Source organism: Tachypleus tridentatus, chromosome 5 (genome assembly GCF_004210375.1).
Source record: "Tachypleus tridentatus isolate NWPU-2018 chromosome 5, ASM421037v1, whole genome shotgun sequence".
Taxonomy (NCBI): domain Eukaryota; kingdom Metazoa; phylum Arthropoda; class Merostomata; order Xiphosura; family Limulidae; genus Tachypleus; species Tachypleus tridentatus.
Window position 1 is genome coordinate 5986731 of NC_134829.1, and position 17312 is coordinate 6004042.

Below are 17312 nucleotides of genomic sequence, written 5' to 3' on the forward strand. Positions count from 1 at the left end.
GGTTCTGTCCTTGGCTACAAGCTAACTTTAATTCCTCACATCAAAGAACTGTGTGTCAAGTGTACGAGGACACTGAATATCCTCCAAGTTCTTTCTTCCACCTCTTGGGAGTGGATCAATGCTCTATGTTAAAGATCTATCATGCCTTCATTTGCTCCAAACTGGACTATAGGTCTCTGGTCTATGGTTCTGCCAGGACTTTGGCCTTTAAGTTGCTGTACCTCATTCTCTATCAGGGGTTTTGACTCTGCACTGGAGCTTTCTGGGCTTCTTCAATCCAGAGTGTGTACACAGAGTCCTACAAACCTCCTCTTCACCTCTGCCACTTATAACTTTCTCTGCAGTATGCCATTAAATTTCGATTGTCATCGCATCGTCCCTCCTGGGGTTGTCTCTTCCTTTCTCAGTGGGCAATGCTCTTAAGAAAAGACAGTCTACCATTCTTCCCTTTAGCTTTCGTATCCAGGCATAGCTGGCTGAGTTGGGTGTTTCTTTGAATGATGTTGCTGTTTCCATTTATCAGCTGATCCCACCATGGCTCATTATCATTCCCATCTGTGACCTTTCTTTGAGTCATCTGAGGAAGGCGAATACTCCCGATTAGAAGAACCATTTTCACTTTAATGAACATCTTTTGAACCATCTTTCCTTTCCCATTTATACAGTTCATTCGAAATCAGACAACTCTCTGGGCTCTGCCATGGTTTGTTGCGATTCAGTAGTTGCTAACAGGATCCCTTCTACAGTTTATCTGTTCATTGCCGTGTTGTACACTAGTTCTCTTGTCCTGAATCATATAAAAGCAATGCAATATATAGATTGTACTATTTTCCTCACTCTCTTTTGGCCCTGGAATCGCTTAGCGTTAGTTCCCACTCTGTTCTCGTTGATATTTGCAACAGCTGACCCATTTTTCTTATCTTCTATTTATATCCAGTTTGTTGTCATTTTTCTGGTGCGAGAGCCTCCTTACTATCTATTTGTTGCTACCATTTTGGCACAGGACTTTACAAAGTTGCGGTTTCTAGTGTCACATTCTCTTTACTATCTATTTGGTGCCATGTTTCAGTTTTCAGACTCTAATTATTAACTGTTTGTTACTATATTTGTGGTATCGCACCCTTCTCACTATTTGTTCTGGTTCCAGACTATAATTACTAAGTGTTTGTTATATGTTTCTGGTATCGCACCCTTCTCACTATTTGTTCTGGTTCCAGACTATAATTACTAAGTGTTTGTTACTATGTTTCTGGTATCGCATCCTTCTCACTACTTGTTCTGGTTCCAGACTATAATTACTAACTGTTTGTTACTATGTTTCTGGTATCGCATCCTTCTCACTACTTGTTCTGGTTCCAGACTATAATTACTAACTGTTTGTTACTATGTTTCTGGTATCGCACCCTTCTCACTACTTGTTCTGGTTCCAGACAATAATTACTAACTGTTTGTTACTATGTTTCTGGTATCGCACCCTTCTCACTACTTGTTCTGGTTCCAGACAATAATTACTAACTGTTTGTTACTATGTTTCTGGTATCGCACCCTTCTCACTATTTGTTCTGGTTCCAGACTATAATTACTAACTGTTTGTTACTATGTTTCTGGTATCGCACCCTTCTCACTATTTGTTCTGGTTCCAGACTATAATTACTAAGTGTTTGTTACTATGTTTCTGGTATCGCACCCTTCGCACTACTTGTTCTGGTTCCAGACTATAATTACTAAGTGTTTGTTACTATGTTTCTGGGATCGCACCCTTCGCACTACTTGTTCTGGTTCCAGACTATAATTACTAAGTGTTTGTTACTATGTTTCTGGTATCGCACCCTTCTCACTACTTGTTCTGGTTCCAGACTATAATTATTAACTGTTTGTTACTATGTTTCTGGTATCGCATCCTTCTCACTACTTGTTCTGGTTCCAGACTATAATTATTAACTGTTTGTTACTATGTTTCTGGTATCACATCCTTCTCACTACTTGTTCTGGTTTCAGACTATAATTACTAACTGTTTGTTACTATGTTTCTGGTATCGCACCCTTCTCACTATTTGTTCTGGTTCCAGACTATAATTACTAACTGTTTGTTACTATGTTTCTGGTATCGCACCCTTCTCACTACTTGTTCTGGTTCCAGACTATAATTACTAACTGTTTGTTACTATGTTTCTGGTATCGCACCCTTCTCACTACTTGTTCTGGTTCCAGACTATAATTACTAACTGTTTGTTACTATGTTTCTGGTATCGCACCCTTCTCACTACTTGTTCTGGTTCCAGACTATAATTACTAACTGTTTGTTACTATGTTTCTGGTATCGCACCCTTCTCACTACTTGTTCTGGTTCCAGACTATAATTACTAACTGTTTGTTACTATGTTTCTGGTATCGCACCCTTCTCACTATTTGTTCTGGTTCCAGACTATAATTATTAACTGTTTGTTACTATGTTTCTGGTATCGCATCCTTCTCACTACTTGTTCTGGTTCCAGACTATAATTATTAACTGTTTGTTACTATGTTTCTGGTATCACATCCTTCTCACTACTTGTTCTGGTTCCAGACTATAATTACTAACTGTTTGTTACTATGTTTCTGGTATCGCACCCTTCTCACTATTTGTTCTGGTTCCAGACTATAATTACTAACTGTTTGTTACTATGTTTCTGGTATCGCACCCTTCTCACTACTTGTTCTGGTTCCAGACTATAATTACTAACTGTTTGTTACTATGTTTCTGGTATCGCACCCTTCTCACAACTTGTTCTGGTTCCAGACTATAATTACTAACTGTTTGTTACTATGTTTCTGGTATCGCACCCTTCTCACTACTTGTTCTGGTTCCAGACTATAATTACTAACTGTTTGTTACTATGTTTCTGGTATCGCACCCTTCTCACTACTTGTTCTGGTTCCAGACTATAATTACTAACTGTTTGTTACTATGTTTCTGGTATCGCACCCTTCTCACTATTTGTTCTGGTTCCAGACTATAATTACTAACTGTTTGTTACTATGTTTCTGGTATCGAATCCTTCTCAATATTTGTTCTGGTTCCAGACTATAATTACTAACTGTTTGTTACTATGTTTCTGGTATTGCACCCTTCTCACTACTTGTTCTGGTTCCAGACTATAATTACTAACTGTTTGTTACTATGTTTCTGGTATCGCATCCTTCTCAATATTTGTTCTGGTTCCAGACTATAATTACTAATTGTTTGTTACTATATTTCTGGTATCGCACCCTTCTCACTACTTGTTCTGGTTCCAGACTATAATTACTAACTGTTTGTTACTATGTTTCTGGTATCGCACCCTTCTCACTACTTGTTCTGGTTCCAGACTATAATTACTAAGTGTTTGTTACTATGTTTCTGGTATCGCACCCTTCTCACTACTTGTTCTGGTTCCAGACTATAATTACTAAGTGTTTGTTACTATGTTTCTGGTATCGCACCCTTCTCACTACTTGTTCTGGTTCCAGACTATAATTACTAAGTGTTTGTTACTATGTTTCTGGTATCGCATCCTTCTCAATATTTGTTCTGGTTCCAGACTATAATTACTAAGTGTTTGTTACTATGTTTCTGGTATCGCACCCTTCTCACTACTTGTTCTGGTTCCAGACTATAATTACTAAGTGTTTGTTACTATGTTTCTGGTATCGCACCCTTCTCACTACTTGTTCTGGTTCCAGACTATAATTACTAACTGTTTGTTACTATGTTTCTGGTATCGCACCCTTCTCACTACTTGTTCAGGTTCCAGACTATAATTACTAACTGTTTGTTACTATGTTTCTGGTATCGCATCCTTCTCACTACTTGTTCTGGTTCCAGACTATAATTACTAAGTGTTTGTTACTATGTTTCTGGTATCGCATCCTTCTCACTACTTGTTCTGGTTCCAGACTATAATTACTAACTGTTTGTTACTATGTTTCTGGTATCGCACCCTTCTCACTATTTGTTCTGGTTCCAGACTATAATTACTAACTGTTTGTTACTATGTTTCTGGTATCGCACCCTTCTCACTACTTGTTCTAATTCCAGACAATAATTACTAACTGTTTGTTACTATGTTTCTGGTATCGCACCCTTCTCACTATTTGTTCTGGTTCCAGACTATAATTACTAACTGTTTGTTACTATGTTTCTGGTATCGCACCCTTCTCACTATTTGTTCTGGTTCCAGACTATAATTACTAACTGTTTGTTACTATGTTTCTGGTATCGCACCCTTCTCACTACTTGTTCTGTTTCCAGACTATAATTACTAACTGTTTGTTACTATGTTTCTGGTATCGCACCCTTCTCACTACTTGTTCTGGTTCCAGACTATAATTACTAACTGTTTGTTACTATGTTTCTGGTATCGCACCCTTCTCACTACTTGTTCTGGTTCCAGACTATAATTACTAAGTGTTTGTTACTATGTTTCTGGTATCGCACCCTTCTCACTACTTGTTCTGGTTCCAGACTATAATTATTAACTGTTTGTTACTATGTTTCTGGTATCGCATCCTTCTCACTACTTGTTCTGGTTCCAGACTATAATTACTAAGTGTTTGTTACTATGTTTCTGGTATCGCACCCTTCTCACTACTTGTTCTGGTTCCAGACTATAATTACTAAGTGTTTGTTACTATGTTTCTGGTATCGCACCCTTCTCACTACTTGTTCTGGTTCCAGACTATAATTACTAAGTGTTTGTTACTATGTTTCTGGTATCGCATCCTTCTCAATATTTGTTCTGGTTCCAGACTATAATTACTAAGTGTTTGTTACTATGTTTCTGGTATCGCACCCTTCTCACTACTTGTTCTGGTTCCAGACTATAATTACTAAGTGTTTGTTACTATGTTTCTGGTATCGCACCCTTCTCACTACTTGTTCTGGTTCCAGACTATAATTACTAACTGTTTGTTACTATATTTCTGGTATCGCACCCTTCTCACTATTTGTTCTGGTTCCAGACTATAATTACTTACTGTTTGTTACTATGTTTCTGGTATCGCATCCTTCTCACTACTTGTTCTGGTTCCAGACTATAATTACTAACTGTTTGTTACTATGTTTCTGGTATCGCATCCTTTTCACTACTTGTTCTGGTTCCAGACTATAATTACTAACTGTTTGTTACTATGTTTCTGGTATCGCACCCTTCTCACTATTTGTTCTGGTTCCAGACTATAATTACTAACTGTTTGTTACTATGTTTCTGGTATCGCATCCTTCTCACTACTTGTTCTGGTTCCAGACTATAATTACTAACTGTTTGTTACTATGTTTCTGGTATCGCACCCTTCTCACTACTTGTTCTGGTTCCAGACTATAATTACTAACTGTTTGTTACTATGTTTCTGGTATCGCATCCTTCTCAATATTTGTTCTGGTTCCAGACTATAATTACTAACTGTTTGTTACTATATTTCTGGTATTGCACCCTTCTCACTACTTGTTCTGGTTCCAGACTATAATTACTAACTGTTTGTTACTATGTTTCTGGTATCGCACCCTTCTCACTACTTGTTCTGGTTCCAGACTATAATTACTAAGTGTTTGTTACTATGTTTCTGGTATCGCACCCTTCTCACTACTTGTTCTGGTTCCAGACTATAATTACTAACTGTTTGTTACTATATTTCTGGTATCGCACCCTTCTCACTATTTGTTCTGGTTCCAGACTATAATTACTAAGTGTTTGTTACTATGTTTCTGGTATCGCACCCTTCTCACTACTTGTTCTGGTTCCAGACTATAATTACTAACTGTTTGTTACTATATTTCTGGTATCGCACCCTTCTCACTATTTGTTCTGGTTCCAGACTATAATTACTTACTGTTTGTTACTATGTTTCTGGTATCGCATCCTTCTCACTACTTGTTCTGGTTCCAGACTATAATTACTAACTGTTTGTTACTATGTTTCTGGTATCGCATCCTTCTCACTACTTGTTCTGGTTCCAGACTATAATTACTAACTGTTTGTTACTATGTTTGTGGTATCGCACCCTTCTTACTATTTGTTCTGGTTCCAGACTATAATTACTAACTGTTTGTTACTATGTTTCTGGTATCGCATCCTTCTCACTACTTGTTCTGGTTCCAGACTATAATTACTAACTGTTTGTTACTATGTTTCTGGTATCGCACCCTTCTCACTATTTGTTCTGGTTCCAGACTATAATTACTAACTGTTTGTTACTATGTTTCTGGTATCGCACCCTTCTCACTACTTGTTCTGGTTCCAGACAATAATTACTAACTGTTTGTTACTATGTTTCTGGTATCGCACCCTTCTCACTACTTGTTCTGGTTCCAGACTATAATTACTAACTGTTTGTTACTATGTTTCTGGTATCGCTCCCTTCTCACTACTTGTTCTGGTTCCAGACTATAATTACTAACTGTTTGTTACTATGTTTCTGGTATCGCATCCTTCTCACTATTTGTTCTGGTTCCAGACTATAATTACTAAGTGTTTGTTACTATGTTTCTGGTATCGCACCCTTCTCACTACTTGTTCTGGTTCCAGACTATAATTACTAACTGTTTGTTACTATGTTTCTGGTATCGCACTCTTCTCACTACTTGTTCTGGTTCCAGACTATAATTACTAACTGTTTGTTACTATGTTTCTGGTATCGCACCCTTCTCACTACTTGTTCTGGTTCCAGACTATAATTACTAACTGTTTGTTACTATGTTTCTGGTATCGCATCCTTCTCACTATTTGTTCTGGTTCCAGACTATAATTACTAAGTGTTTGTTACTATGTTTCTGGTATCGCACCCTTCTCACTACTTGTTCTGGTTCCAGACTATAATTACTAACTGTTTGTTACTATGTTTCTGGTATCGCACCCTTCTCACTACTTGTTCTGGTTCCAGACTATAATTACTAACTGTTTGTTACTATATTTCTGGTATCGCATCCTTCTCACTACTTGTTCTGGTTCCAGACTATAATTACTAAGTGTTTGTTACTATGTTTCTGGTATCGCACCCTTCTCACTATTTGTTCTGGTTCCAGACTATAATTACTAACTGTTTGTTACAATATTTCTGGTATCGCACCCTTCTCACTACTTGTTCTGGTTCCAGACTATACTTACTAACTGTTTGTTACTATGTTTCTGGTATCGCACCCTTCTCACTACTTGTTCTGGTTCCAGACTATAATTACTAACTGTTTGTTACTATGTTTCTGGTATCGCATCCTTCTCAATATTTGTTCTGGTTCCAGACTATAATTACTAACTGTTTGTTACTATGTTTCTGGTATCGCATCCTTCTCACTACTTGTTCTGGTTCCAGACTATAATTACTAACTGTTTGTTACTATGTTTCTGGTATCGCACCCTTCTCACTACTTGTTCTGGTTCCAGACTATAATTACTAACTGTTTGTTACTATATTTCTGGTATCGCACCCTTCTCACTATTTGTTCTGGTTCCAGACTATAATTACTAACTGTTTGTTACTATGTTTCTAGTATCGTATCCTTCTCAATATTTGTTCTGGTTCCAGACTATAATTACTAACTGTTTGTTACTATGTTTCTGGTATCGCACCCTTCTCACTACTTGTTCTGGTTCCAGACTATAATTACTAACTGTTTGTTACTATGTTTCTGGTATCGCATCCTTCTGAATATTTGTTCTGGTTCCAGACTATAATTACTAACTGTTTGTTACTATATTTCTGGTATCGCACCCTTCTCACTATTTGTTCTGGTTCCAGACTATAATTACTAAGTGTTTGTTACTATGTTTCTGGTATCGCACCCTTCTCACTATTTGTTCTGGTTCCAGACTATAATTACTAAGTGTTTGTTACTATGTTTCTGGTATCGCATCCTTCTCAATATTTGTTCTGGTTCCAGACAATAATTACTAACTGTTTGTTACTATATTTCTGGTATCGCACCCTTCTCACTACTTGTTCTGGTTCCAGACTATAATTACTAACTGTTTGTTACTATGTTTCTGGTATCGCACCCTTCTCACTACTTGTTCTGGTTCCAGACTATAATTACTAACTGTTTGTTACTATATTTCTGGTATCGCACCCTTCTCACTATTTGTTCTGGTTCCAGACTATAATTACTAACTGTTTGTTACTATGTTTCTGGTATCGCACCCTTCTCACTACTTGTTCTGGTTCCAGACTATAATTACTAACTGTTTGTTACTATATTTGTGGTATCGCACCCTTCTCACTATTTGTTCTGGTTCCAGACTATAATTATTAACTGTTTGTTACTATGTTCCTCACGTATTATAAGACATACATTTGTATCCATATATGCTGGTATTTCACTTAACATGTGTGAATCCAAAGATACTTGTTTCTCCTGTATGAGATACATTTTTATATAAAGGTACAGATTTCCTGATAGGGGATATTTGTATGTTTAAAGTCAAAGACAGCTCCGTTAACCCTACGTTTGTATATTTAACAATACAGCTTGTATTGTATTCTCGGCATCTGTTTATCTTAGATGTATTGAATACGATAGGTTTGTCCGGTGTTATATATGTGTGTTTCTAAGGCTACAGAGGTGTCCAATATTATCGCAATTTCTATCAAAAGTGCAAAGCAACAGTTGTAACATACACATGAATGTATTAAACCAATAAGAAAATGAACGAGTCTATAACTCGACAGTAATGGAGTTTCATGGGATCGTTCAACGAATGAATAACATACAAATAACAGTTGTAATTCATGTAGAAATTGAGTTCATATTTTGTTGTTGTTAATCTGATTAAAAATACATTACTGTGTAAAACTGTTACAACAAGAGAATGTGCCTCATTCTTTATGAGGCTAATTCTTCCATGACGTCACAGGATGTAACTCTCAACATTACGGTAGTGATTCACTGATTCATGTTAATAGTTGAATGAGCCAGAACGAGAAAACCTATCATTTTTGTTCAATGCCCATATTGCTGTACCATGGGTATGTCATCAGGGTTCCGTTTGAATGAACATACTGATCAAATTTAGAGTCTGAAATAACTGTTATGGCAATCCATGCAGTGACTTAACTGTATAGATAGAAGCTAGCAGGCCCGACATGGCCATGTGGTTAAGGCACTCGACTCGTAATGTGAGGGTCGCGGGTTCGAATCCCCGTCGCACCAAACATGCTTGCCCTTTCACCCGTAGGGGCGTTATAAGTGACGGTCAATCCCACTATTTGTTGGTAAAAGAGTGACCCAAGGGTTGGCGGTGGGTGGTGATGACTAGCTGCCTTCCCTCTAGTCTTACACTGCTAAATTAGGTACGGCTAGCGCAGATAGCCCTCGTGTAGCTTTGTGTGAAATTCAAAACAAACCAAAGAAGCTAGCAAGGAGCAAAAATATTGTACTGGTATATGATAGAAGAAATCAGTTTATTATCACTTCACAAATACACCTCGATAAAAACAATGTTTAACACCATATATTATGTTTGATTATCATGTCAGAACCCAAAAAACCACAGAGCAGAGAGTTCGAATAACGTGATGCTGGCTGGACATTTCAGCAAATTACTACAGATTTGAAATGTTCCCCAAACACTGTCAAGTAAGCCCTAAATCGTGAAACAGGTAGATTTGAAACTAAGAAAGGAAGAGACACAACACCTAACCTCAATGACACTGGTGTTAAATATCTTTGTTTATTCAGTCTTCAGGACAGAAGGAAGACACTGATCTCAAGCATGAGATAAACAACCATGTACCAAATGATAGAAAAGTGTCCACATCTACAGTATTAAGAAGACTTAATGATAATGGAATATTTGGTTCTGTATCAGTTAGGAAAACCTCGACTTAGATCTACAAATATTGTTAATAGACTAAAATATGTTAAAAAGTACATAAACTGGACTGTTAATGATATGAAAAGTGTGTTATGGATGGATGAGTCGTAGTTTGAAATATTTGATTTAAAGCTTAAGAAAGGTGAAAGATACTTACCTGAGTACATAGCACCTACCATGAAGCATGGGGGAGACAATATGATGGTTTGGGGTGCTTTTCTGCTGAGTCGACAAGAGATATTTGGAAAATAGATGAAATAATGGCCCAGCACAAGTACCATCAGATAATGTTCCTTCATGATATACCAATGTTTTGTGTATTATCAGTAAATGATTCTATTATCAAGAAAATAATGACCCTAAACACTTATCCAATCTATGTAAAAATTACTTAGCCAAGAAAGAAGCTACTGGAGATGTTCAAATGATGTAATGGCCCCACAGAGCCCCAATCTCAATTCAATTGAGCAAACCTGGGTTTTGATAGATAAAAAAATTGACAAATCAAAAGCTACGTCAAAAGAAACATGATGGGAGTGTATTACAGAAATTTGGAGTAAAATACCAAAGGATATTTTGATTAAATATCTTACATGACTGCCTACAGTTGTTAAAACAAAAAGGGAGACACAAATATATTAACTGTTTGATGAACTCAATAACTTCCACCGAGTTTCTGTTGTACTAAGTATAAAGATTAATAATAACTTGTTATTTTACCTGTGATTTACATCCCATAGTTCTTTGAAAGTAGCCTGGAATTTAATGTTCGATTTGTTCAAACACTTTTGAACAGTATTGTATATCAGGATAACCCATGGCGTAACATATTGAAAGTTGATTTTTAATAAAGAAAGCAACAAATTTAATAAGATAAAACATTTATATTCAAGTGTTTACAAGAGAACAATCTATAACACGTTTTCAATCTATAACACATAAATGTTATACATGAAGAAACAGCTGTTCTAATATAAAGAAAAAGTAATGACTATCAAACTTATAAAAACAGGTTCATAAACAGTTTACAAAACAATTATCTTTTGTAAGTTACATGAACATCTCTCTTGACATTAAAATATTCACAGACACTCAAGTCAGTTTATTTTCCAGTGTATAAATAATCAAATAATTATCGGTTTGTTGGGTTTTTTGGACATTAATACAAATAGTGAGTCTTAACGTTAGAATTGTTTATGCTATTTTCTTTCTTAAGAATCTGCCCTCTAGTGGTTCAGCGATAAGTCTGCGAACTTGTAATTCTAAAAACCGGGTTTCGATACGCGTGATGGACACAGCACAGTTGAGCATCGTGCAGCTTTGTGCTTCACTGCAAACAAGCTTTAAAAAGTTATCTCTGACGAGTCTGCAGCATGATCCACTAAATCCGGAGTTCGATTCCCCGCGGTGCACGGAAGTGAGATGTGGACCATCGCATTAAAAAACACACAAAAAGACCGAATTCCTTAAAATTGTGAATCAGGCTTAACTTTATTAAAGTTATCATTACCTCGTTTTATTATTTAAAACTATCACGAATAACAAAGGTTAATACCAGTGGTAATTTTCATTCTGAAATACTTATTTTTAATAAAACCTGTTAATATCCAAATAAACCTTCAGTGACATCAATTTGTTCAGTTTAAATTTCTGCAAGTCCACGAGCGTGCTAGTTTCTCCATTTTGTAAAATGTTCTTTCAAAAATTTGAGACAAAAAGCAGTTAAAGGATAATATGATTGTTACCGAATAATTAAAAAAAAAGGCTAAACCAGTAATAGTAACAAATATTTGACTTTTTGTCTGCTCTGGGAAAAGACGACAAAAAAACTGGAAAATATCAATTTGTGACAGATCTTAAAAAATGGAATTAATTTCTACATTTCATTAAAAGTGTACTTCTTTCATTTAAGAATCGCTTGTAGGGGTCGTTAAATGTAAATATATATATACTTAACGAGCTGGGCTAGATATGTTGAAAATAGAACCATGTAGAATATTACTCCTAGTGGTTGTTGAAAGAAATGAAAGAAAAATGTTACTGTAGGTCAAACCACCAAGAAGTTAACTACATACACAACGTTTTGAGTAATGCCCTTCTGGTATCACTAACTGAACAGTAAATCCATAAACGAAAACATTCTAAATCGAAGGTCGTGTGACAATGTAAGAAACGAACGAGTATAACAATGCTTACTAAACTCTTGAAATAATAGAAAGTTCTATCTCTCTCTCTCTATATATATATATGTATAAAATATTAATAGTGAACAGATAAGTAAAATAAAACAAAATCAAAAGGAAGAAGTGCGTTAAAAACAGTAAATCAAAATCTCTGACTAATAATAATTTGTTATAAACAAAAATAAACCTAAATAAAATATGCTGTACTAATCGAAAGGATTCCCAGGGTACAAGCTATAACGGGAATATAAAATGTACCCTAGGTTGTGGAGCTCCTATAAGGTAGGACTCACATTGTGGTGGGGATACACCATCTATCAGTCTTAGCCTCTGTTCACCAGTCTCGCGAAAAGAATAAAATGATTAAGTAATAAAATAATAAACATAAATACAAATAGAAATTAGAGTGCAGACAGGTGACTGCTTTCCAATGTAAAGAATAAAAAGTAATAACAAATAATAAGGTATTATCACTTGGTGATAAATAAGGTAAATAAACTTATCTTGTGAAGTTGGCATTTCATCTCCCACTACTGTGGTAAGGAACTAATTAGTAGCCTAGTAAACAAATTATACTAGGGACACAATTTGTTATCTAAACTAACTAGCACAACTTCCAACCACAACTCATTAAATGCACTGTAACTACCAATTTTCAGGCTCTAAAAAAGCCTTATATGCGTAAAGATCTTCATTCGCATAGAGTAGTGCTTAGTTGTTTAAAGGACCTCATTGACAACTAAAAAATATTTATCAGAAATTTTCAGTAAAATTTCCTTAATTTATATTTATATTTATTTAATACATTTTTATATTTATCACAGAATACTTTAATAATTTTATTTAAAGTTTCTTTATTAAATCCATCAACTATTAATTTTTGTATCAATATTTCAACATCGATAATAAAATAATGTAAATTATTATAAATTTTACAAAATCTAAATAATTGTAAAGTTATAATACGTATAACAGAATAGAATGGTACGTTACTATTAAAAGAGGGTAAACCATATATTGAAAAAATAAAATATTTTCTTTTATCGAAAATATTTAAATTGATAGCCTTATCAATTACTTTAAGTTCTAAATCTAAATAATGTGTTTCTATATTAGATATTGAAGTCTTTTGAATTTATAATTCTACCAGATAAATAGTGTTCATAAAATTATTTATTTCGGGGTTGTTTAAACTAATTAAATCATCTATGTAATTGTAAGTTAAGGCACAAATGTCCAGGTTTATGTAATTTTCAATAAGCCTATTTTCATTAATTTTAAAATTTCAATACAAGTAGAATGGTTAGCTTCCATCGGAACTCCTATCACTTGTTTTGAAGCCTGCTTATTGAAAAATATATACTTATTATAAATGCAGAAAGTTAATACATTTTTATGTCTTTGGAGCTAATTTTTCCTTCCAGTACTTTGCAAGAACAACAGAACTGTTCTACTAATGAAATTATAAAAAAAAACTAAATATAGAGGGATTGTGGTGAAACCAAATGTTTGAATATTGTTCACAATTTCTTAGATATTTTAAAATATGTTAGTTATTTTATGATCCAAAACTTGTTTCTTATAAGTGAACCTTTAACTTTATCAAATAACATATTTAGTAATTTATTTAATACAAATGGCCGATTTTTTAATGATTGTTAAAAAACTAGGAATAAATTTCAAATTAACCTGAGATTTATAGAGTTTAGGAATATCATATAGAAAAGGTAAATTTACATAATAATTTGGTTTAGGATAAAGTCTTTTATAAGCTTTAATGAAATTATTAATTGTTGTATCTTGAAATTGGTTCATAAGTTTAAATGTTTGGTTGCTTAGTTCTTGAAGATAACCCAGGAAGGTAGGAAGTGTTAGTACCCATATCAGCCGTTCTGAGATATATTTTTATTTTTAAGTGGGTTTCTCGTCATTAAAAGATATTATACACGTTCATTTGTTACGTTGTCACGCGACCTTCGATTTTGAATGTTTTCGTTTACGGATTTATTGTTCAGTTAGTGAAACCTAAGTAGGACACTGACCGAAACGTTATATGGATAATGTTGTATATATATATCTGTAGTAAACTTCTTGGTGGTTTGAACTACAACATTTTTCCATTATGTTAAAATAGAATACTTGTTAATAATTTATAAAATGTTTTCTAAACATGATTCTATTACTCACCGGAAAGAAATTACATTCTGGAAACTGACATAGCTTACAGACTACTAAACGTTAACTGATAACCGGGAGTAACCGCCTTCTTTAAGAACAGGCTTAACTGTTTGAATATATTAGGATTAGATCATATAATAGGCTTTATAAAACTAAAGGTATAGACCGAAAAAAATCACACAGTTCAACTTTCTTAGAGTTATAAAAGTCATTATTTGTGGATATAAACTAAGCCAATTTTCATTTTAAATTACAAATGGTATTTCTAATTGAGTTGTAAAAATGAGAGATATGTGAAACTGATATATATGTAGAAGACGCTATACTTTCTACATCACAAATACAGGGGATGCATATAATGATAGTATACTAAGTGTATTTGAATGCATTATATTTATATCGCTTAAAAAGTCATCTACTTTGTTCTAGAACAACAAGGCGAATGGTTCACACTGAGTGACGTCTAACAGACACAAGAAATTATCAACCAATCAGATATTAGTGTACAATTATTGTAACTGTAATCCTTTAGTAATTAAATTCACGTATTTAAAGACAATTAAACGATAATATATGTCTTGTAGACATTTTTTGCATATATAGTCTTTCTTACATATAATGTAAATCTGTCTGAGTTTCAGCTGACCTTGTATTTCAGTAAACCTTCCTGTATCTTTTTACGAATATCAGCACATATTTCTGCTTAACGCCATCTAGTAGAAGTTTGAGCAACTGTGTCTATTATATTCTTCAACTTTTATCTACATTTTAGAGATTTTTAAGAATTTGAAGAGTGCATACTAGTGTCTCGCAAGCTCAGAAATAGCGGTTACACCGTAAATATTGTTGTTCTAAAACACTATCCCCAGTGGCATAGCTTTATTTCTGGGGACTCACAACGCTAAAATACGGATTTCGATATCAGTGGTGGGCAGAGCACAGATAGCCCATTGTGTAGCTTAACTTCAAACAAAACACGAAAGTTCTGAAACACGATGTGTAAAAATAGTGTTTGTATTATTATTGTGTTTGTTGTGTCCCAACCAATATGATGACCTCTAAGTTTAACAAAAAGTGCCATCAACAATAAATATGGCGAATATTGTGTGGTTGGAATACTGTTATTATACAACAATTCTTTAAATTTTCGAAGGGATTGCGTAAAAAATGCAGTGTTCAAAAATATAATAGGCTTAATACTAATGTATTATGACAAGTATATCTGATTATAATGATACTTTGTCAGCTTGGGTAAAGCATTTACACTGTACCTATTGTTTCTAACAATATTATACTTAATAACAAAAAGCCAGCTTTAAACACACTAGACCAGTTTCTTTGTTTAGAACTAAGCACAAAGCTACAGAATGGGCTGTCTGTGTTTAGCCCACCACGGATATTGAAAACAGGTTTTTAGCGGTGTGAGTCCGCAGATATACTGCTATGCCACAGGAGGGGCAAATTAAGCCTAATAACCTACATTTATGTTGTAATGGTGAAAATTTCAAAGTACAGAATCAACACCAAGAGTAGATTCGATGACAATAGTAGTGGTAACAAGACCTTGTCATTACAAACATGTTTATATTATAAAATAAATAATTATTATCCCGACAAATCGCCGTTTACGTACCTTTGACGTTGTTCTGATTGATTCATTTATCAAATGTTGTGATTGGTCAAAGCAAGTTTCGTGTTTCTTAAGAATCAACTCTAAACTTGACTTGGTAAAACAAGTAAACAAAAGGCTTGACTTCGTTTGCTTTCAGACACTTAACTGGAACCCTTAACAAGAACAAAGCTTGGAGTTTGTAAATTCAACTGAAACTTTGAATCATCTAACTGTAACCAGAGCTTTGGGCCATTTCTCAGTAACCCTAACGAGGCTAAAATATTGAATCACGTATCTGTAATCAGAGCTTTGGTCCATTTCCTCAGTAACCCTAACAAGGCTGAAGTATTGAATCAGTTATCTGTAACCAGAGCTTTGTGTCACTTGTCAGTAACCCCGAAAAATTCAAAGCTTTGAATGAACCCTCTGTAACATTGAGCAAGACCAAAGCTTTGAATTACTTCCCTGTAACCCAGAATAAGACAGAAATATCAGAAACTTATGTTGTGACCTTGTTTCTTGTTGTCTCCAACCAGTATCGACATCTGCGGAAAGTTCACAAACCATCACAGAAGCACACACAATTGATAGATATGTCACAGAAGAAATTAAATGCTATCAGTTCATTTATTTCGACTTTAATTATAATTGGAAGCAAGATATGAGGGTCATTACCACAACACTTGGTTACAACTCTTTTCTTATTAAATTGTTCTCAAAAATTTTTTTCTCAAATGTTTTAAAGGAATATTTCTTGTTATTCTTAAGACAATAAAGAACATCACGAGTTTTTTCTACTCAGGGCCTAAGATTAAACAATATAAATATATAGCCTCATTTACAGCGGGTCCTGGCACGGCCTGGTGGTTAGGTGTTCTCGATTCGCATTCTAAGTGTCACAAATTCGAATCTCTGTCGACAAACATGCTGGTCCAAAACTAGTTAGGATTAATTAAGATCGTGATTCGAAGACAACGAATAAGCGTTGTTCACCGTGTCCGACACGTGATTCATTATATACACACGTCCGATATAAATATGGCTATTTTTCATAACGAACTAACTGTAGTAATAATTACTCATGTTCTGAGACATCGGAGCTCTTGGGTATGTGTCGCTGTCTTGTCTTCTTATTGTAGATCTACCTTCCCGCAGTGCTTCTGCAGTGTGGCCTCGTCTGTCAGTGTTATCTAAATGCTCCAAGTCAGATATATCCTCATCAGACAACGTGGGAAGAGGTTCGCTGATGTTTAACTTAGAATTCTTTCTTTCTTTCTTCTTTTGAGAATATATTCGGATGGACAAAAGCAGGAAAAAGACGACCAATCCGACACTAAGACTAAGCGTTAGGTAGAGAATGCACTTTTCTCTGTTTTCTGTGAAAGAAGATTCAGTTTAGATAATACAGAACGAAAGAGCTAGTAGTAACACATGTAGATAATACAGAACGAAAGAGCTAGTAGTAACACATGTAGATAATACAGAATGAAAGAGCTAGTATTAACACATGTAGATAAT

At 34.7% G+C, this 17312-nt stretch overlaps 1 protein-coding gene across 1 annotated transcript in view; it reads right to left on the minus strand.

The window, feature by feature from the left end:
• Positions 1–10702: 10702 nt before the first annotated feature.
• The window catches only part of LOC143250419 (protein eva-1-like), a 443732-nt gene continuing 437122 nt past the window's right edge, over positions 10703–17312 (minus strand). The window contains exon 8 of the mRNA XM_076500886.1: positions 10703–17170. Within this exon, the coding sequence (XP_076357001.1) occupies positions 16854–17170 (317 nt within the window). The 3' untranslated portion in view covers positions 10703–16853. The remainder of the gene's footprint in view (positions 17171–17312) is intronic.